General features: G+C 42.2%; 1 protein-coding gene across 1 annotated transcript in view; it reads left to right on the forward strand.

The window, feature by feature from the left end:
* RBBP8NL (RBBP8 N-terminal like) overlaps window positions 1-20,343 on the forward strand; it is a 36,047-nt gene extending 15,704 nt beyond the window's left edge. The window contains exons 8-13 of the mRNA XM_042461430.1: window positions 1,583-1,746; window positions 2,865-3,648; window positions 6,753-6,864; window positions 13,516-13,574; window positions 14,761-14,887; window positions 20,213-20,343. Of these exons, the coding sequence (XP_042317364.1) occupies window positions 1,583-1,746; window positions 2,865-3,648; window positions 6,753-6,864; window positions 13,516-13,574; window positions 14,761-14,887; window positions 20,213-20,343 (1,377 nt within the window). The remainder of the gene's footprint in view (window positions 1-1,582; window positions 1,747-2,864; window positions 3,649-6,752; window positions 6,865-13,515; window positions 13,575-14,760; window positions 14,888-20,212) is intronic.
* The last annotated feature ends 2,458 nt before the right edge of the window (window positions 20,344-22,801 follow it).

A 22,801-nucleotide genomic window follows, 5' to 3' on the forward strand; every position in this document is an offset into this window, starting at 1 on the left:
AAGGCATTTGTAGCTCCTCCAGCACAATTCTATGGTCAATGTCTGGCAGATGTTGACTACAAAGTTGCACTGGAGAAGCTAGAGATTCCTAGAGAGTTGTTCTAGGTAAAAACGTAATGTTTTTGTTATTTGCGTTTTTTCCACATTCACAGTGGTCCTGTGCCCCTAACCCCAGCGAATGGGAAGAGACGAGTGTATTTCTGCTTTTTACATCACACAATCTTTTTTTTTTCTTTTAGTATTACTCTTCATCCTCTTTCACTCTACAGAATTATAGCACTTAGATACCACTTTAACTGTCATGGTGCATCCTAATGATTCCTGGGGTCTGTAGTTTTGTAAGGTGTGATATAATGATTTGAGCACTGGACTATTTTTCTGCAGACCAGGGTTTGAATCCCTGCTCAGCCATGGAAACTCACTGGGTGATCTTGGGCAAGTCACACTCCCTCATCTTCAGAGGAAGGCAAAGGCAAACCCCACTGAACAAATCTGGGCAAGAAAACACTGTGATAGGTTCACCTTAGGGTTGTCATAAGTCAGAAATGACTTGAAGGCATAAATAACAACAATGGGGCACTACAGCTCACTGGTTGAGAATTCTAAATAACTCACAAAACTGACATGATTTCATAGGATAAAGCCATGGCAGTTAAAATGGATTCAGATCACTATAAATATGTAGTGTGGAAGAGAATTAGGCGCGTTACAGACCGCCCAAAACGGGCAGTCTCGCACCGCTGCCAGTTGCTGCGTCCGGGAACCGCAGCAGCCAAACCATGCAGTTCCCAGGCGCAGCCAGAAAGAAGCACCAAAATGGTCTTCTTTCTGGGCCCCGGAAGTGGCACCGCGAGGCGCTAGTCACGCACTCGCATCACTTCTGCCGCGTGACGTCCGGACGCTATGCGTCTGTGACGTCAAAATGGCGCCCCCATGTGGACGGGTGCCTCCATTTTGTACGGACTCAGTCCGTACTAGGTTTGAGGGGCATCAGGAAGTGACGCCCCTTTTCAACCCTACCACCCCCCTTCCTAACCCTAGCATGCCCCTTTGGTGCATCTGTAATGCGCCTTAGTTGCACTAGACATCTAAGTGCTACAAAAAAATCTATAAATGTTCAGAGAGCTGGTTTAGGTGCCTTTGCAGGATCTTTTCCACTGATACTCAACTGAGAGGATTTTGAACTACTATTCCCATAATCTCCCCATTGGATAATAAGATGACTTGGTCAGATAAGAATTGCAGGCCAAACCCATTCACAAGGCTAAGGGTCTCCACCTCTGTGTAAGATTTCCATGTCAAATGTCTGTGAAATCTCTGATCAGATATGTGAGGAATCTCTAATCAGAGTCCAAAACATGCTAATAGTCCTGGCAGACTTGTTGGTATTATTTTCTGTCAAGTTGACTTCATCTTATGGGAATCCTAGGAATAGGAAACCTCCATGAGTCCTGGTCATCAACTGAGTTGCTCAGGTGCTTGCAAACTCAGGGTCATGGCTTGCTTGAATGAATGAATCCACCTGTAGCATGAAATAATGAAATGGAGCATTCTCTTCTTCCTATCTCTCCTCTTTTATTAGAGTTCTCAGAAGATAGCAAATCAGTTGCATGGAACAATTGCATTAGTGAAACCTGGCTCAAGATCCTGCCTGCAGGAAAGAGATGGACCAGGATATACCACCCCACCCCATGCGAATGAAACTCCACCATCCCCTCAGCCTGATCAAAGTCCCAGCTTTGAAGCGTGAGTGAGAACATCTCAGGAACAGCCTGGTTGTCTGACTGATTTCCTCAAAAGGCACATCTGGAAACAGAATCAGACAGTATTTGGGCATAACGGGAGATCAGCTAATGTAATCCCAAGAATAGATAGGCTGCAAGGGATTGCCACCTTCAGGAACAAGTGCTGTCTCTTCCTTGATTCATCAACTTTTGTTTAAAAGCAGGTATACAAAATTTTGAGACCCTTTGCTTTTGGCCCAGTTTGATAGGATCAATCCTCATTATCCCACTTTTCAAATGTTTATGAAATGTCCTAGTTCCCTCTCCCTGCAGCATTCATTATGTAATTTGAGGCCATGTTTCTATGTATCAAAGATGGCAGGAGGGTGGTTGCAATCTGTTTTGGGCACAACCAGTGCCTGCTTTTTCTGCTCTTAGTAGAACATAAAATACAGGATGTGGGGTTGTGACAGCCCAAAGACAAAGGTATATACAACATACCTGAGCCCTGGGCCCTCTTCTGGCCTCCAAACCATAGTAATTTGGACCACCTCCATCCTTTATTGGCTCTCAGAGCCAGTGTGATTTGAACATTGTACTAGGTCTCTAAAGACCAGGGTTAGAATCCACATTTGGCCACGTAAACCCACTGGTTGACCTTGGAGAAGTTACTCTCTCTCAGCCTCAGAGGAAGGCAAAGGCAAACCTCCTCTGACCAAATTTTGCCAAGAAAATCCCATTATAGGGCTGCCTTAGGATCACCGTAAGTCAGAAATGACTTGAAGGAACACAACAACAAACATATAGCTCTCTGACAGGTCTCCTAATAGACCTGCAGTAAGATTTCTTTTAGTGCCTGAGAAGAGGCGCAAAGTCTGGAGAAAATTTGGCCTGCAAGGGATAATGCATAGTTGCTTCACACTGTGCTACAAAATAAAACACAGAATCAAGATTGGAGGTTGTGGTGGAGCACTTAGGTAGTAGTATCACCACCTCTGCGTTTCTTGGCCTAAATAAGAAATGTTGACAAAGATGGGGAAAGGGTCCCCCAAATGGAATACATACTAAGCCATTTGATACTGTGACTTTTGATAGATATTTGAATGACGGAGATAATAGGGGTTTTTTTTTTCTTTTTAGTTATTTAAGAGCCAGCAAACCAGACTACCAGGAAATTGCTTCCTCTTATGAGACTCTGAAGTTTGCTAGCAGAAAAGAGCAACTCTGCCTCCTCAACCAACATTTTGCCCTGCGCCATCTTGGACTCCGGAATAATTCCACCAGCAAAGAGGGTGGTTTCCCACACCACTTACTAATGGCCAGGGATGTAGGAGGCAAAACAAGTTCTCAGGATGAATGGGAGGACCAGGCCACCATCTTGGAACTCCCTGGTGCTGTAGTGTACATGAAGGACCGTCATTTGGAGAACAGACTCCAGTTCCTTAATCATCAAGAGAAACTCCACTATTTATTGGCCCAACAGCAGCAGCAAGAATGTAAAGTTAAAATGGAGGACAGTTTAGAGAGCACCCAATGTCGATTATCTTCCCCATTGGCAAGAGTTGGCAAAGAATTAAAAAAGGAGAGACCCTATTTGGAAGATTCTACTAATGGGACACTTGGGAGATTCCTCTTGATCAATAGGGAAGAACTGGAGCATGCAGAAAAGGCAGAGGCCATGAGGGAATATCTCACTGAAGCACCTCTAGACCTATCCGATTCTAGGAGAGGAAGAGAGAACCTCAAGCTGACCAGTTTGCAACAGAAATTCACAGATCATGAGGCTGGAAGCAAAGGCCGGAATGAAGAGTCTTTTCTCCAGAAATCTTGTGTGTCCAGCTGGCTTCAGGAGGTTAAGCAGCTCCATGGAAGCAAAGAGTCAGAGCAATGCACCACGAAAGCCCAGGACATTGTGGCCTCTCCAGTAAGAAAATCTCTTTCTGTCTGTTTGTCTAGCTATCTGTCCCCAGAAGTTCTTGTGTTTCTTTTCCAGCACCTTCCTATACACACACACACACACACAGAGAGAGAGAGAGAGAGAGAGAGAGAGATTGAGATTGCTTTCTTATGTTTTTAAATGACACTTCAGTTATGTCTGCTAGTGTGTTGGCCTGCCTGACAACTCTATTCAGAATTAATTTAATGACTTTGCACCATTTACATGGCTGTTTGCCAGCAAACGTATCCTTACCAGGCAGTCTGGGCTCCTTTTTATTACACACTCTATCAATGGCCATATCTGTGCAAACAAGGTCCACTACAAGCCTTTGGTCCACTACAGTAATCCCCAAACTTTGGTCTCACATGTGTTTTGGACTTCAGTTCTCAGAAATCCCAGCCAGCTTGGCCAACAGTCAGAAATTCTGGGAGCTGAAGTCCAAAACATCTAGGGGACTGCACTAGACAGTATGGCCTACAAGTAGTAGCCCATTCAGCATGACAGATAATAAGGGATTGTATAAATTGCAGTCTAAAATATTAGGTGGTCTCAATATTCCCCACCTGTACATTAGCTACAAATGGCTTGTACAATTTTTTCCATTTGCTACCAATGAAGTAGTAGTAGAAGTAGTAGTAATATCCCACATTTATTCCAATTTTGGGACTCAAGGCAGCTTTTTCCCCTTCAAACAGTATTTCTAAAGAGTCGAGCCAACATATTCACCACTGGAGTCTGTGTTATATGAGGCTGTAATGGGAGAGGGAAATTGTCCAAAATCAGATGGAGGTAGAGCTTTTCAAAAGGAATTTTCACTGGGGGAATAACTTCAAAAGGGCACTTTAAAATAATATAGAAGGTCATTTTTAATCTTCATGTTAAATAATTAAACATGCATTTATTTAAATAGAGAAATATCATTAATCTTTTTTTCTTTCTCCCAGCAAGCCTAGGGACTCATTGAGGTAAAAGTTAATATCATCGTTTAATATGGTGAGCCCTATTTGAGAGTCAATAAAGTCACATCTTTCTCTTCATTACATCTCAGAGACAACATACAGAGGTCATGACTTCAGGCATAATATCTCCCCATCTTCTGCTCCCCCCCCCCCTTTTTTTTTTTTAACATTTTGCTTGATGAAGAGATAGAAAGAACTCAAACCTTGCACAGATTTTTTTTTATCTCTTTGGTTGGCCCAGCAAATACTGCCACAATATGTATTACCTTATATACTTGACTATAAGTCGACCTCATGTATAAATCAAGGGCAAGTTTTGGGGTCAAAATTTTGGATTTTGAGATGACCCATGGATTAGTCGAGGATAAAATCTAGGGGCATGTAACAAAGGAAAAGTGACTCCAGGACAGATTATATTTTTGCCTTACACCAGGGGATGGTTTCTTTTTAAGAATAAGTGTTAACGTACAGTACTTAGAGTACCTATATTGGCCTGTGCATAAGTCAACTCAGGTCTTTTGGGTCAATTATTTGACTAAAATTTCTAGACGTATACATGAATATATACAGTATGTCTTTTTAATAGTAAATGATGGTTGTACTGGCTGGGAAGGATAGAGTAAATACTGAGAGATTCAGCTCAACACATCTGGGGAGTTTGGGCTAGAATTTATTTTTAATTAATTAATCAATTAGTATCCCACTTTTCTCCTGGTGTGGGACCCAAGGTGATGCACAACACCTTGAAAGACATGATACAATTTTTAAAACTCTTGAAATACAAGTTAAAATATATTTAAACTAACTACAGTTGGCTCTTCTTATACAGAGATTTTTTTATACATGGATTCAAGCATACACAGTTTGAAAATGTTAAAAAAAAAGTATACATTTCAAATAACAAACCTTGATTTTCCATTTTTATAAAGGACACCATTTAGCTATGTCATTATATTTAATGGGACTTGAGTATACATGGATTTTGTTATATATGGGGGATCTTGGAACCAAATCCCAGCATATAACAAGGGTCCACTGTAATTTACAAACACAAAAGAGCAGAGAGAGGGCCAACCAGACCTTCTGTGGAAGGGAATTCCACAACTTGGGAGCAGCCAAGGCGAAGGCTCTCCCCCAAGTCTTCACTAACCACACCTGTGAAGGTAGTAGGAGTGCCTGGATACATTCCAGCTGCTCCTGAGTACCTGTGGAAAGAGAAGAAAGCATCTCACTCTTCTGAGGGGTGGTGTAAAAGCTGCTATATCTTCCACAGATGTGTAGTATAAGGACAAGCTCGGGCACAGCCCTGCAGCCAATAAGTGGCCAAGGATAGAACTTCCCCAGGAATGGATCTCTTGCTGCTCATGAGCAACCAGGGAAGAATAAGCAGCAGCCTTTTCCCTCTGAGTATCAAAATAAAATTATTGGTGGATGTTTATGTCCCACCACAGTCCAATGGAACTTTGGCCACACTCAGTGTCTAGTAGTGATATAACATTTAAGTAAAAAATGAACTCAGAACTTCTTATGCAAAAAATATATGCTCCATCACATCAATTACTGTCTCCCTCCATCTCTTCTGTAAAATAGGAATGGACTCACAGTGTGAGGTATTGCATGCCAGTTGAACATCACTGGGGTCAATCCTCCAGCTGTCCCAGTTTGGCAGGGACAGTCCAATTGATCCTCTGCTTTCTTGCTTTTTTTCAGCTGCTTTTAAAATGTCCTAGTTTCTATTTCCCCTTTTGTCCTTGACTGACTTCAACTGCTGCAAACTGAATTCAAAGTGCAAAAGCAGTTTTTACCAGTTAACACAGCAGGTTGGACAGAAGAGAAGGTGTTTGGAATCTTAGCCTTTCCAGCTCAAGCAAAAGTAAACTGCTGCAGCCTCTGCTAGCCTGTGTATTTTTCCTGATAATAACCTCTGCATCATGACCACGCTTCTGGTGTGGCTTGGGCACACGTATCCTGGTTTTCATCTGTGAAAAGTTAGAGGGTATGTCAGTAACAACCCTAAGATTCTGTTGCTTGGAGGCATGAGAGTAGCATCAAACTGATATAATTGTGTAGCGTAAATCCACTCCTTATACAAGCATTTCCATTCACATCATCAATTTGTAATTTTTGCAGAACTCTTTACCTCAAGAACTTCCTATTTGCAAGTCAGACTCGTGTGATGTCCAGGCCGATTCAGAGACAGAGATGCCTTTTGGAGCAGGGAACGAAGAAACAGACCAACCAGGTAAAATGGAATAAGAGCTAGAGCTGCCAGAAAAACAATGCTAGGTAAAGAGTGGCTTTGAACTTTGCAAACTATAGGACTGCTTTTGGATAGCAGTTCTGTGCTGGGTAGGTCAGATTAAGCATATATTAAGGCAGCCACTGTTGTGTAGAGATTAGAGTGTTGAACTATGACTTGGGAGCTGCAGCTTCAAATCATTGCAGATCCATAAAAATCATTATTTTCTCAGTCTAACCTACACACAGGATGACTGTTGTGAGGATGAAAGCACAGATGTTGCAAGCTGCTTTGAGTTCATTGGAAGAAATGTGAGATATAAAGGTATCAAGAAAATAACAAACCAGATGTAACACAAGAGGTATCCCAAACATAAACCTTCTGGTATCAGTTATTAACAACAGAAGGGGGAATGGCGTGTGGGGAAATGGAGTTTAATCCTTTAAGCCATTTTGTTTTTTCCAGTTGAATTATGGTTTCCCTCAAATCTTTTCTATAGGGAAAAAAGGAATCAAATGGATCCCTGTACTTTCCCCTGTATAACATTAAATAACAAAGCCAGAATCATGTAATCATCCATGCGACAGTATTTCCGATTTCCATGTGTGGTTGTGAAAGCTGGTCAGTAAAGGTAGTTGACAGGGGGGGGGGAGATAATCCACCCATTTGAAAGGTGATGCTGGAGGAGAGTTTGATGGATACCATGGACTAGCAAACATGCAGATAAATGGATCAGAGAACAAATCCAGCCTTAACTCTTCCTAGAGGCTATCAACATTTGGACACATCATGAAATAACATGGCTTATTGGAAAATAATGGTGAGAAAAGTGGGAGATAGTAGGAAAAGTAGGAGACTTCATTTCAAGTGGGTTGACTCAGTGAATTAAGCCACATACTGAGTTTGCGAAACTTGAGTAAGTCTATTGATGACTAGAGCTTATGTCATGGATAAGGTGACTGTAAGTTAGCTGACTTGATGGTAAATAACAGTAAATATCTCTTCTGCTAGGCCACTAACAGTTTTAGGATGAGGGAAGGAGGAAATGAATTTGGAAGAATTCATTGGTCCCAATTCAATTCTAGGCACTTCTCCAGTTAGGTATTAGACTGGCAAGTTTGCAAAAAGAACTCACAGCTCTTTAACTAAGAGGTTAGTGATTAACATATTCTCTGGATCAGTTTGTACCAACTTGAGACTTGTGTGGCAGTTTAAATACTAAAAGACTTTAACGGGATGCCTGCCCCTGAACATCTTACATCACAATAAATTTGTTAGTCCAAGATGTCATGGGGATAGGACTCTCTTTTATATTTGCTGCTGTAACAGACTGACCCAGCAAGAACAGTACACAGCACACAAATGTTGTGTGATAAACATCAGGCATTTCTTGGTTTTCTCTAGTTTAACTCTCATTTAAATCCTGTTTGCCCTCTAATGTGATAAAGCAGTAAGTTGAATAAACCTCTTTTAAACCAAATCACATTTCAGAATTTCAGTACATTTCCACACAATCCTGACTAATCCAAACAGCTGTAGTAGCTTCCCAGGAGAAGTCTCTGTTATCCAACTCTTTCAGCCCTCATACCAGGACAACTGTACGCCATAAATCCCTTGAAGTTTAAACAGACTTTAATTAGAGCAGACACGAGATCTTTTGTACTTAACAAACCCACCATAAATTATGCCACCATCACCCCAAAATGCAAAATAAATAAATAAATAAATAAAAACCTGAAAAAATAAACAGAATTAGATGTCCCCTTCCTGATGTTTCTTGAGTTTGGTGAGGGAGCTGGAGAATGGGTAACAGGACTGCAGTAAAGTAGAAAATCAGAGGTTTTGAGAAGAACAAGAAATTTGATTGGGGGCTTTGGGGAGGTCTGGCAGACTCAAAAAGTCCCGGGGAAGGTCTCCTGTGGCCCCAGAGCCACTTTGCCTATCTCTAGTACAAGCCATTCAGGTGGAAAACTATAAATTTCAACATTAGCCTGTGGCCATAGGTTGGAATCCTGTCAAACTCTCAGTCATGTGTAATTTCCCAAAGCATTTGGATATTTCTTTCTGGTGCTAAACATCTGCATTCAGCTCTTTGTTGAAGTTCTTTGTGAATTCAAGCATGAATGTTCATGCACAATTAATCATACGTTCAATTGCACACTTGAGCTGGCATCCTGTTAGCAACATATGTGTCCATAAGTTAACTCTACACTTGCATACAGTATGTTTGTTTTTGATCACTGCAGAGGTTGGTATTCACATCTTCACAGTAATGAAAGTACCCCCATACCTGTCATATTGCTGCTGAAGGCCCTGCACCCAGAATCATTCATTCCTGGAGAAGTATAGATGGAAGGGATCACAGAAGCATCTGGATATATCTCCATGGCCAGGTGTGAAATTATTAATTCAGCCTCTGAGACCTTTGAAAGATCCTGAGGACCTCAGCAATCACGTTGCATGTGGCTATGAGGACATAGCCAGTTGATTCTGCAAGTGACCATCATCACTCTGTTCTCCTCCAGGCACAAATGGCCAAGCAGGGGTCGGCAACCCTCCACCCGCGGGCCGTATGCGGCCCATGGAGGCGGCAGGACGGCCCCAGCCCGTCCTGGCACTGCCACCGCCGCCAGGCCTCTCCTCCTCCTCCTCCTCCTCCTCCCTCCTGGGCAGCGCGCAGGGCTAGGACGGAGGAGCTCGTCCCCTTTGGCCAGCCAGCCATTGGCCAGCTGGCCAAAGGGGATGGGCTCCTCTTGAGCGCACCACCCGGGAGGAGGAGGAGGAGGAGGATTTCCACGGGCTCCTTCTCGGCCCATAAGCCCCCAGGCCTCTCTCTCTTTGGAGGGAGGCCTGGGGCCGCATGGACCGAGAAGGAGCCTGTGGAAGTGGCCTGCCGCCTCCGCGGGCTCCCCCCACGGCCCTTGCGGCCCCAGGCCCCTCTCTCCAGAGGGAGGCCTGGGGCCGCATGGGCCGCGAAGGGGCCCGTGGAAGCGGCCTGCCACCTCCTGGGCTCCTCCACGACCCTTGGAGCCCTTTCAGCCGAAACGAAGAGCGAAAGGGAAGGGCCTGGGACGGGTGCCCAAGCCCTTCCCTTCGGCCTCCCTCCCCTTGTGCTGAAAGGGCCCCTTGGAACCCGTTCGGCCGATGGAAGGGACAGAGGAGGAGAGGGCGGGCACACGCCTCCTCCTCCCCGCGGGGCTTCAGTGGAAGCTCTGCTCCTGGCATGTGGCTCCGCCTCTGGAGGGTGGAAGCTCCACCCCCCCAGCTTCAGCCCCCAAGTTGTCTTGAGGGACAGCAACCCGGCCCCCAGCTCAAAAAGGTTGCCTACCCCTGGGCCAAGGGTAGGGGCTTCAGCAGCAATATGATAGGGGTTGGTCAATGGCTCAGCATAGCATAGTTCTGCATGTGGAACTACTAGGCTACACTGAGCTAAGCAGGACTGCAGCCTTTGTGACTTTATTCAATTGCACAGCATTGCCATTCAACATAAGCATTGCCTAGTACCATCAGTATAGAACGCCACTACACAATCCTAATGTAGTATCTTGTCATATACATCTACAGTGAGCCATAGATTATTTGCCCATCTAGACCAGTGCTATCTACTTTGACTGGCCATAGTTCTGAAGCATCTCAAGTTATCACTAAAGGTGCCACAGATTTAACTTGAGACTTTCTGCATCAGAAGCATATGCTGTATTACTCAGCTAAATATGTTTAATACAGAGTTGTACAGTGTGAATGATCCAGCTAGAAACCAAATACTTTTCTAACTTCTTTACTTTAAATTCCTGTTTTTCTTATAAGAACTAGAAACCTTTCTCCTACACACTTTTTGTTTTGAGCTCTTTAGCAAAATGGCTTTTTACACATATGGAGAAAAATATGTTTCCTCTATAAATAGAAAAGTCACTTCATTATACTAGTTTTACTGGCTAAGCTGGAAAGGAGAGCTAGTATTGCTGAGTTGATAATTGTATACATTAGAACATTTTGGGAACACCTAGTCTAGATCAAAGAATTAAGATTTTGCATTGCTGGGAGATGCATTTTTAAAAAGGTACTGTTCGTATTTTGATTTGCATATGAGGAGATTTAATCAAGCCAGAAGTATCTTTCCACTGGTTACTCTCTGGGTGTGTGTGGAGGGGGAACATGAAGATTTTATGTAGCTGTTTCCTTGTAATATTGACAAAGCTCAGAAAATAGCCTTGAATTTCCTGGTGCACTTTGGTCCATTAGGCACTTTCTGACTTCCAGATGGCTCCACACGTAAAAAATGGAAGGCCTCTTATGTAGACCAGATCCAGGTATACACAGACCCTATTCCAGTTCCTGAGTCTATATTATAATTGCATTCATGGCAACTTTCTTGTCCATGCTGGTTTCTGTAATATGCAGCACTTAGTTCCAAGTCCTATTCAAAGAATTCCTTCCTGGAACTTCTTTGCTGGATAAACTGGTCTCAGCCTTTGCCTCAGGCTGGAAAGGTCCCTCCCTAATGCTGAAAAGTGCCAGGATCTATGTCATCCCTCTTGCCAACTCTCCTTTCAAGCTGAAACTAGATATTTACATGGAATAAGTTTAGGATAAACCTGTTTTTCATACAACAAATGGGATTTACTCAGAGATGTGCTGCAGCCACCACACTTAAACCCAGGGTTCCTTTGCAATGACCAATCACATAACAAAGTACCGTATGCTAAATATAAAAAGAATAAACGAGGAAATGCATAAATGAGAAAACCCTTTGGGTCCCAGTCTTGGGAGGAAAGCGCAATTTGGGCGACAGCTCTTCTAAACAGATGCTAAAGGTATAGCCTTAGCTGGCCATTGGATAAGAATTATCTTCAGCTTTGCGCCTGCTTTCTATCTTGGCCAGAGATAATGAAAATTACTATGATTTTTCCCATTTTTTTAATCATCAATATCAATCTCAGCCTACCACTATCACTCTCACCTAAGCTAGGGGACAGCACATTACCAGTAGATATTTCTCTCTCACTCTCACACACCTCACTCAGTTTAATATCACTGTCATGATCTAACATTTGGGCCTATCTGCACTTAACACCAAAGCCCACTGAACATGTGAGTGCACTAACTTTTCTGATCCCCATGCCTAGTTGGTTCACATACAGACTGTATTCATACAGCTATAGCCCTTCTCAATGACAAGAAAGAAACTGTTCTGTCATTTTGCTTAGCACTGTAACTAGACCCAATGCCAGTAGTGCTCCCCAATACATTCTCATCAGATTTTTTTTATTTGGGATACCTGGTGCCATGAAAACTCCAGGACAGATGCCTCTACCTTCAGTCCATAACCAAAGAAAATAATTGGAAAGTTGTTCCAAAAACATTTAGGTTCAAAGCAGACTTCAGAAATAATCCAGTTTGAGACTGCTTTTAATTGCCCTGGCTCAATGCTAGGGAATCCTGGGAATTGTAGTTTATTATGGCACCAGAACTCTCTGCCAGAGAAGGCTAAATGTCTCACACAACTACAGTTCCCAGAATCCCCTAATATTGAGCCAGGGCAGTTAAAGCAGTCTCAAACTAGATTATTTCTGGAGTGTGTTTTTGACCTTGGTAACAGCTAAATTCACACCGTGATCAAAGTTATCATCAATAGACCAGGACTTAGTTAGGACTGTGACTCCCAGAATCCTCTAGCCAACCAAGTCAGTGGCCATTCTGACTGGATGATTCTGAGAGTTGTAACCCAAGATCCCAGCACTGGTGCTGGAGAAGAGTGCTGAGGATACCTTGGACAGTCAAAAAGACAAACAAATGGGTCCTTGAACAGATCAAGGCTGAACTCTCTCTGGAAGCCACCACAATCAAATTGAGGCTGCTGTACTTTGGTCACATCATCAGAAGGCACAACTCATTAGAAAAGACAATAATGCTAAGAAAGGCAGAAGGAGAGGAGGACCGCAGGCCAGATGGGCCATCAGTTAGGGAAGTCATTGGCCTTGAATCTACAAGAACTAAGCAGAGCAGTGGAAAACTGGGGGCTTGGAAATGTTTCACGCACAGGGTTTCCATGAGTTGAGATCAACAGGAGGGCAGCTAACAACAACAATGAAGTCTTTAAAAGTACCTTTTCCAGATTCTTCAACTGACTGATTTAAACAAGGAAGTTGACCCTGACTGCAAGTTGACAGAAAAGATCAGACCAAAGGGCTGGTCCAGCATTCTGTTCATACAGTGGTCAATGGAAAGTAGTCTATGGAAAGCTCCTCAGCAGAACACAAGAGGAACTTCACCCTCTTTATCTTGTTCCCCAGCAACTGATATATGAGAGCATATAATTTGCCACAGAATCAAAACCATCATGTGAGGTTGATGTTAGAGACATTCTGCTCAAAGCCGTTCAAGATCCTGTGGATCCTCTAATGCAGTGGTCCCCAACACTGGTCCTCCATTTGTTTGGGATTTCAGCTCCCAAATTTTGCCAACAGTCATGAATTATGGGAGCTGAAGCCCAAAACATCTGGAGAACCAAAGGTTAGGAACCACTGCATGGGTCCAGTGGGTCTGGCTTTGTTTTTTGCACAGTGGACTAGCTCCTGAATTCTCAGGGACAATTGTGGTGCAAGCTAATGTTCTGCATTCATCTTATGTATTGTCTGCCTTTGTTTTCTTTAGTTGATGGAGACTATGAGTCAGTGAAGGAGGAATCAGAGTCCGACATATCAGAAAGTGAGGTCTGTTTCCTTTTCTGAATAATTCCTTCCAGTGCCAAAACAAGGGGAAACCAAATACAGATCATCAGGGGTCTAGAAGTGGGCCTATGTTGCATGTGTTTTTATATTTCTTGACAATATCATTGTTTGCCTATTGGTTTTGATGTTCAGTGTATAAGTAGTGAATTTCAAAGATAATAGTAATGACATACAAAATGTGAAATTTGTTTGTTTTGTTTATTAAAATGTTTATATTCTGCCCTTTATCCAAACATGCCAATTCCTGCTGACCCAGTGTAGGCCATTTACCTCCAAGACAAGGGGTATATAATTCTGCTTTTCTCTGAAATTTCTCCCCAAATGGAAACAGGATGTGATGTTGCATCACTTCCCACTATCGTTTTGAGAGAAATTTGAGAGCCCTGGTGGCGCAGTGGTTAAATGCCTGTACTGCAGCCATTCACTCAAAACCACAAGGTTGTGAGTTCAAGACCAGCAAAAAGGCCCAAGCTCGACTCAGGCTTGCATCCTTCCGAGGTCGCTAAAATGAGTACCCAGACTGTTGGGGGCAAATTAGCATACTTGCTAATTAGCTTACTTGCTGTTCACCGCTATGATCTTTGGAATAGCGGTATATAAATAAATAAATAAATAAATAAACAAAAACAAAAACAAACTTAAGAGGGAAGTAGTAGTATTTTAGTGATCACATAGGGTTTTGGGATACCCTGTATTTTGGAGATCATACGGGGTTTTGGGATACTTTGGCCATGGTTATTTTGCTCATTTTCACAAATTTGGAGGGCTTTCTGCTTGGGGTTTTTTTTTGAGGGGGGGGGTTGTTAGCCCATGTATCTCACCATTTTTAAAAATTAAAAAGTGGGAGGCATTTAAGGGTTTTGAAGGATGGGTGTGGACTTCAGGAACCACAGAAGTGGAGTCCAGGAGCTGTATATGGCCCATCAGCAACGCTGATGCTACAACTGGCTCATGACAGCCTGAAAGTACCTCTTCTTTTTGCATGGAGAATACAGAAAGATGAAAATAACATTTTCTGAGCAGATGTGATTTGTCTAATAAAAGCTGATTTGAGTGTAGAAGGTGAGCACTGATTTTACTGAGGTTGGGATGTATGCAAACATTACAGGGCACTTATCTTGCCTATTTTCAGAATCCTGTCTGAATGAACTTTCCCTAATTTGCATAGATGACAGGTGTTTGTGAAGATGAAAGCCTCCAAGGAGCTTCCATTAAAGAAGAACACTGCTGCATAACTGAAGACAACCAGAGGTCACAAAGGAAGAGGAAAAGGGGACCAGAATCATGGACAAAAGGTATAAGCTCAAAGTTCAGAAGAGCAGACTTTTGTAACCAGAAAATATTTGAAATGAATTAGGAAGTACTGTGACTGCTTACTGAGCCTGGATGCCTGTAAATCCTAATAAAACCCAATGGAAGGTTGCAATTTTGTTTTGTTTTTAAAGATGTTGCTCCCCCAGTACTTATGGATTGAATTCCAGGCCCTAGTACAATGATGGCAAACCTTTTAGGGGCTGAGTGCCCAAACTAAAAGGTCATCTGGCTGAGGGAATGTGACTTTTCCTAGGTCACCCAGTGGATCTCCAAGGTCAAGCAGGGACTCAAATCCTGCTCTCCAGAGTTGTAGTCCAGTGCTCAGACCACTTTACCATGCTGGTTTATGCATAATCCCATAATCCTTAACAATAATCTCTTAACACATCTTTGAGTTAGGACTGTACTGTGAATCTCTACTCTGCTTTATCAGATGCAATTCTGCCTACAGATTGTTCCATTGACAGATATCTGAGCTGAGCAAGACACCAAGGGCATATATGTCTGTCCCTGGTTTACCACTCCACCAAATGCATCTGAGGAAGTAGACAAAAGCTCATGCTACCAATTTCTTTCTTTAGTTAATCTCAAAGATGTTACAGGATTTCTCTACATACCAATTCTACAGACTAACACAACTATATCATTGAATTCTATCATTAGAGGAAATCATTGTCTTACTGCGAGTGTTGGAATTGAAGTTTAGTAAATACTAGATTGAGTATCCCAGAGTTAATCCTGCAAACTCCTCTGGCTAGTTAATGAGTCCCCTGGGCCAGAGCACACTCCTTCCCCGAGGGCAAGACCACTTGATGATGATGTTATTCTGTAGTTCTGTTGGGAAGAATCAAACAAAGGAAATTGAACTGCACAGGTGTGACCCTTCTTTTGTCCTAATATATATTAGAATAGTACAGGTTTGAGCCTCTTCTATCCAGAATTCCAAAATCTGAAATATTCCAAAACCCAAACATTTATATGGGTATTAACACCTTTGCTCTTTGATGGCTCAACACACACAACTTTGTTTCATGCAAAAAAAAATATTTAAAAGATTATCTATAAAATTTCTTCCAGGCATATATAAAACTTAAATGAATGTTGTGTTTAGGCTTCAGTCCCATCTGCAAGACAACTCATTATGTACATATATGCAAATACAGGTACTGTATTCCAAAATATGTCTGGTCCCAAGCATTTTGGATAAGAGAGACTCAGCCTGTATAAGCCATTCGCTAAATGGGAAGTTAACTTCTCAGATCTGTTCCTAGCTGCAAGTATATCCTTGTATGGCCAGGCTAGATCATAAATTGTCTAGTAAGGCCTATCAAACACAAAATAAACTATCTTATGCCACTGGACAGCTGTTAACATTCGACATGATGCTGATAAAAATTCTAGTACCTATTTGCCTGGTGACGGGGGCCCCAACTATTAATATCGGTGAATGCAGATGATCTTCGCTGGCCATCAACTTGATTAGTAAAAATTGCTTTCCAAATATTTTCTGCTTAGCTTTTTTGATACTTTTTAAAAAGCTCTTATGGGATTTTATTAACCTTTCTTCCTGTCTGCCAAACTTTGACAAATTGACAAGGAGTTGGTTCATTTAAAAAAGAAACAATGAGTGGGATTAGGTCTATTTTACCTTGCACGATTCAGACATACTCGCTCCTGCGAACTCAATTCCACTGCGTAAATGTTTGTCCAGAGTGATATAGTTTGGACACGATAAGGCACGTACCTGCACCTTAGGTCAGGTTGGGCATTCTGCAAATGGTTAGCCAGAGCCAACCATTTGGGAAGAGGAGGGACTTCACAACACTTAAGGTGAGTAGGTGTAGTAGATACACAACTCCATGTTTGCTTAGCCTTGCCTAAGAAATGTTGACTGACAGAACAGTCCAAATACTCTCTGCTAGTGCTATTGACTTGCAGGGAAAGCATTTTCACACACGCAGTGTTTATTTTTTAAGTCAGGCCCTGTAGAGGTGGCAATCTCCTAACAATGGAATGAGTTGTACTGGTATTTCCTACAGGTGTGACTAAGCAGGAAATTGATAAGGTTGGGCATTAAAAGCACCCTTGCTTGTTAACAGTTTAAACACTTCTCTGTCTCCAAAGCACTATGCCTGGCTCTATTTGTGTAGCCAAAAAAATAAACGAGAGGCCATGTTGACCAACTGCAATACGTGTGTGATGGAAAATACTGTTGCTAATGCTTAAGAGGATGGCTTCTTTAACCAGCTTCTGTTCATGTCAACAGAGCTTGGAAAAGTTACTGTTGGGGACTTTTTTGACTCCTGATAAGAACAGTCATGCTAAATCAGACTAGAAGTCTATCTAATCCAGCATTCTGTTCGAACTATGGTCAATCAAGTGCCTATGGAAAGTCTACAAGCTGAGACATGGTTACAGCTACACTCTCTATGTCACATTTCCCAACAACAACAACAATAATAATAATATCCTGTCTCTCTAACAGGATCAAGGCAGCTTACAACAGTGATAAAATACATACAATATAAAATTAAATCCCATTATTCCCTCCCTCCTAAAACAACATCATATTGATTCTTACATAACAACATAAAACAAATAAAATGCCATTTAAATTGTTAAAAACAGTCAGAGACAGAGAGAGACGGGTGTCTTGGGTATTCTGTATGATGGTCTGTATCAGTGGGGGATTTAGTTGATTACTCAGAGAAGGCCTGAGCAATCTACTTAGTCCCCCACTGATACAAACCATCATGATATATAGTCATACTGCCTTTGATACCTGAGGTATCATATAGCCTTCTTCACTCCTAGCTATTGATGGGCCCATCATCCATGAATGTACACATGACGTTCAACCTTCTGTCTATGCCTTCAGTTACCTTTTACCTCTTCCTTATTAGGAGGCCCCTTGTCAATGACACCTGCCCAGCATCCACCCCTTATATACTTTCACTAAATGTATAAGAGCTAGGGTCCCAAGTGTCTTCCTCTTATAAATTTAATATTTTCTGTAGTATGTTTTTATGTACCTATATGGTTTAGAATTCACATAGGCAGAGGCTTCTGCTGTAACAAATAAGCATTGACTTTATTGAACAATATGTAGCAAGAATGTAACTTAGGTAGAACAGTTCCCAGTTAGTATGTTACAGAAATATTACAGTTGCAAGCCTTTCACAGTTTCCTCTTTACAATCTCCAATACTCTTTCTCTCCCACTCAGGAGCTTATCACACAGATTTAGGGAGCTGGGTATGTTTAGCCTGGAGAAGAGACAGTTAAAAGGTGATACAATAGCGCTGTTTAAGTATTTGAAGGGGTACCACATTCAAGATGGAACAAGCTTGTTTTCTGCTACCCCAGAGACTAGAACACAGAACAATGGGTGCAAACTCTAGGAAAAGAGATTCCAGCTCAACATTAGGAGGAACTCCCTGACAGTAAGAGCAGTAGAACACACCCTCAGATAGTAGTGGAATCTCCTTCTTTGGAAGTCTTTAAACAAAGGCTAGATGGCCATCTGTTGGGGAAGCTTTGATTGTAAGTTCCTGCATGTCAGAAGGGGTTGGACTGGATGGTCCTTGTGGTCTCTTCCAACTCTAGGATTCTATAATTTAACCCAACTGTACCCTGCCCTGGTGGCGCAGTGGTTAAATGCCTGTACTGCAGCCACTCATTCAAACCCACAAGGTTGCGAGTTCAAGACCAGCAAAAGGACTCAAGCTTGACTCAGGCTTGCATCCTTCCGAGGTGGCTAAAATGAGTACCCAGATTGTTGGGGGCAAATTAGCTTACAGTTGTAAACTGCTTAGACCCTGCTTAGGCAGTAAGAAGCAGTATATAAATGAAGCTTGTTTTTAATGGGATGCAGCCAGAACACAGGATGTAGGAGGGAATTATTGCACACAATTCACTGCCAGTTCTGCCAGCCGAGTGCACCCCAGTTCCCAGGCACACCTCAGAAGCTGCTGTTCAATGTCAGAAAGCTCCTGGCTTTGAAAAGCTGCTTCCAAAGTGCGCCTGGGAGCCAGGGTGCAACCGGGCTGTACTTGCCCAGCGGAATTGGTGGCAATAATTCCCGCCTTCATCCCACATCCTGGCTGCATCCCATTAGGATACAGGTGGGTTAAATGTACGAGTATCCTTCTCTCAACTCCATTCCCTTCACCTCCTTTCAACTCTTTTAAACTCTCTTAACCTTCCCCCTCAACTGACACTCTCCACTGCACTCAGCTTAACTGCACTGAACTCCCCTGAACAGACCTCCACTGGACTTAACTCAACTCAACTGACTTCCCAGTCTCTCATTCTGCCTTCACTGTCATCCAGAACCAGGATTGACTGTCAGGAACCCAAGTCTGCCCAGTGACTTCATCACAGGACACAATCCCCCTTTAAAGCCATCCAACTTGATTGAGAGCCATCCAGGGTGACCAGAGTCCACCTTTTCCAGAACATGTCCTATATTTCAACCTTTTGTCCCGGAGGAATTTCAAAATGTTCTCCATTTTGGGCATGACTAAGAAGCATGACTTTACATTTATATTAATGTTTTAGCTATTATTTGGTAATATCCTACATTTTTCCTGAATGTCATCACATTTTGCTGTGCCTTGTCCTCCTTTGCAATTAGGATCTGGTTACCCTGGAGCCATACAAATATATTGTGGCTGTGAGTTCCACAATTTAATGATGCAATGTGTGAGGCAGTTCTTTTTATCTGTCTTGAATCTCCTACCCTACTGCTTCTGTGGATGACCTCAGGTTTTAGTATTACACGTGTGAAAAGTTTCTTCCTACCTACTTTCTTGTGTATAACTTTAGATGTTTCTGTTGTATCTTCCCATACCCAACTTTTGTCTAACATTAACAAATAGCAACATCAGAGTGTGGTCAAGATGGCTAAAATTATTAATGAAGAAGAACACACAAGGTAGGAAAGGCTGCAGCAGCTTGGTTTTGCCTGAGCCTACAGGAAGGGCAAGACTCTGCTCCTCTACTCCTTGTTAAGTTTACTTAGTGCAAACTACTCTTGCATTCACCTTGCAGCAAGTGAAGCAAGCTGAGGACCAATTACTGGATGGAACACTCTATAGTTAATAGTTTTGTGGGGCCATTAGTGATCATGGCAATAGTGCTATGATCATAAACACATATATCAAAGAGTTGCAAAGGCATAATTCTAGTTTACATATTCATAGCTGCCCAACTGTATGCCAGTAAGTATCTGAGGTTCCAAGAATGGAGTGCCATGGCACTATTATCCCAGAATGCTAATGCCTGTGTTTATTTTTCCCTTCACAGCTCACAAGAAGTCAGTGGGAAGGAGACAAAATGGCAAAGCAACTGAGGTCCCAGCTGGTGTACACAAAGCCACAAAGGAAATGCCAAACCACAGCCCTGTTTTCCAACACAATGATAATGAAGAAACATAGCTTGTATCTGACCTCTACACCTGAAGCTGTTGTCAGATATTTCTGGCTTAGTGACAAAATGACTCCAGATTTTCTCACGCATAGTAACACAGATAAACAACCTTCTCTGTCTCACAGAATTACCCAGCAGCATTGTTTTAAACCCTGGCTCATGAATGAATTCATGTGGACTAGTAACTCACTGGTGCTCTGAAGAGCTTTAAGAAATTCTCAAGTTCTCTCAAAATATGGGCAATGAGACTTGAATGGTTCAGTGGCTTCCTCCACTCTACCATTCTCATTCTTCTTGCTCAGTTACAGATCCTGCCAGTTCACTGGCATTTTAATAGCAATTTTGGCAGAACAATTTATTGTGAACATACAAATTGATACGAAGAGCTAGGGGCACAGAACCTCATCATGATCTAAGTGGAAGATAATGCTCTCAATGGCTTCCAGTCATTAGGGTTATTACTGATGATGGAGGCTTTAGAGTACTGAGAACCAGTTACTGGGAAACATGAGTTGGAGTGTTCTTTTGTGTTCATATTTTCCCTATGGTCTTCCCAAAGGTGTCTGGTTGACCGCTGAGCCAACAGAATGCTAGCTGGCTAGGGCCCATCCTGGTGCATTGTATGTTCTTTTAATTGTTGCATTAAATGACCAAGCACACCTATTGAATGCAGAAAGCCCCAGGTTCAATCCCTGTCATCTGTCTATCCAAAAAGTACCATGTTGCAGGTGATCATGGCAAAGACTCTTTTCTGCCTGAGGACCTGGGAAACTGCAGCTAATCGAAGTAAATAATACTAGACTAGGTGGATAAAGAGACCTGAACTTCAGAAGCCTAAAGTGTTATGCAGAATTCTAAATTTATATATACAGGGCATATGGTGGCTGAGAGAGGGGGGTAATTCCATATAGTGAGGCAAGAGGAAAATGAAATGCATGCAGAGAATACTGCCAGTTACTGTATAATAATTATCTGATATAACTTCATGCATCTGAAGAAGCGGACTAGAGATTAACAGTGCAGTCCTGAATCAAATATGTGTCTGGGGTTATGCACAAATCTCAGTGACCTGAAAACAGAGCAATTTGCAGGCATAACTGCTCTGCTGGCTTAGCTCTGCATGCAGAAGAGTTAAATAAAATAAAAAAGCAACAGAAGAAGGGATGGGGCAAGGAAGTTGCTGTTACACTAGATTTCAAACTTCCTCCAGCATAGAATCACAGCCACAAGGGCAGCATAAAATTAGACCAAGAAAAGAGTGGTCCTACATAATTTCTAACTTCTCCAGGCTGGAAAAGGTTTGGATTCAGTGCAACATCATCTGGACTAAGGATAGTTTAGCTATCCCTTTAGCCCTTTTGTCATTTAGGATCGTGATCTAATACGGTTACCCCTCTGTGTGCAAATAATAAGCATAAAACCACAATAACATCCAAATTACAATAAAATAGCATCATTTAAAAGTACAATTCAGGACAATAAAAACATCATCTAACATGCAGTATTACAGCCAAAAGTAGGATTTTCTTTAGTTTCTTCATAGAAGATCGGGTGGGTAAGCCCACCGGAAGAGATCTGTCTTTAGTGCCTTCTTAAATAATTATGGGAAAGTTGTTTGAACATTATATAATTGGTGAAACCTACTAAAGGGGTAGAAATCAGTACTACCCAAGAACACCTGAACTAACTCACCCATGTCCACTTACCTTGAGGTCAATAAATAAAAATGCATTGTGGGCTAAAATAATACTCTGGGATTTGATATACTATGATGTAAAGAATGCGTAATACTGCCAAGTACCTAGTTGACGTCTGTGTGTCTGTCAGAGCCATAGCTCCAGAAGCATCAAAACCAGAGCTCTGAAGTTTGACATACGTTGTAAGGGGATCCTAGGGGTGGGCACCAGGAGGCTATGTGGTTTCTTAAACATGACCATGAACTTTAATTGTCTGTATGTTTCAAGCCTGATGTACCACATTAAGTCACTAGGTGGCAAACTTCTCTAATCAACTGATAGGTTTACATTTGATATAATCTCTTTCACAATACACTTTGATACTGAGATTTGTGGTTTCATGAATTAAAATTCTCTGTTAGGATGCTCTCATGCTTCATCAAACTACAAATCCCAGGATTTCCAGGGATGCAATCTTTGCAAGTAAATGTTGGTATCAAAATGCTATTGTGTAGTGTGGAAGAGACCATAACTGGAAGCTGTTGAGAGCACTCCAACAGACAGTGTTATAGAGCTGTCCCCTCTGTTGCTGTGAGCCTAATCCTCCCCTCAGTTTAAGGGTGGCCAACCCCCTCCCACACACAACTATAGGGACATACCATGATCAGAAGTGTAACTAGAGGTGTTATCATGCATGATTTTACTCATTTACTTAGACAGGGTAGGCGTGATGTTTTCAGCTCTAACAGCTGTGTAATTTTGCTTGAAGTCTTTGGTGTTTCAAACTGAA

The sequence above is a fragment of the Sceloporus undulatus genome, chromosome 4, assembly GCF_019175285.1.
Source record: "Sceloporus undulatus isolate JIND9_A2432 ecotype Alabama chromosome 4, SceUnd_v1.1, whole genome shotgun sequence".
Classification (NCBI taxonomy): domain Eukaryota; kingdom Metazoa; phylum Chordata; class Lepidosauria; order Squamata; family Phrynosomatidae; genus Sceloporus; species Sceloporus undulatus.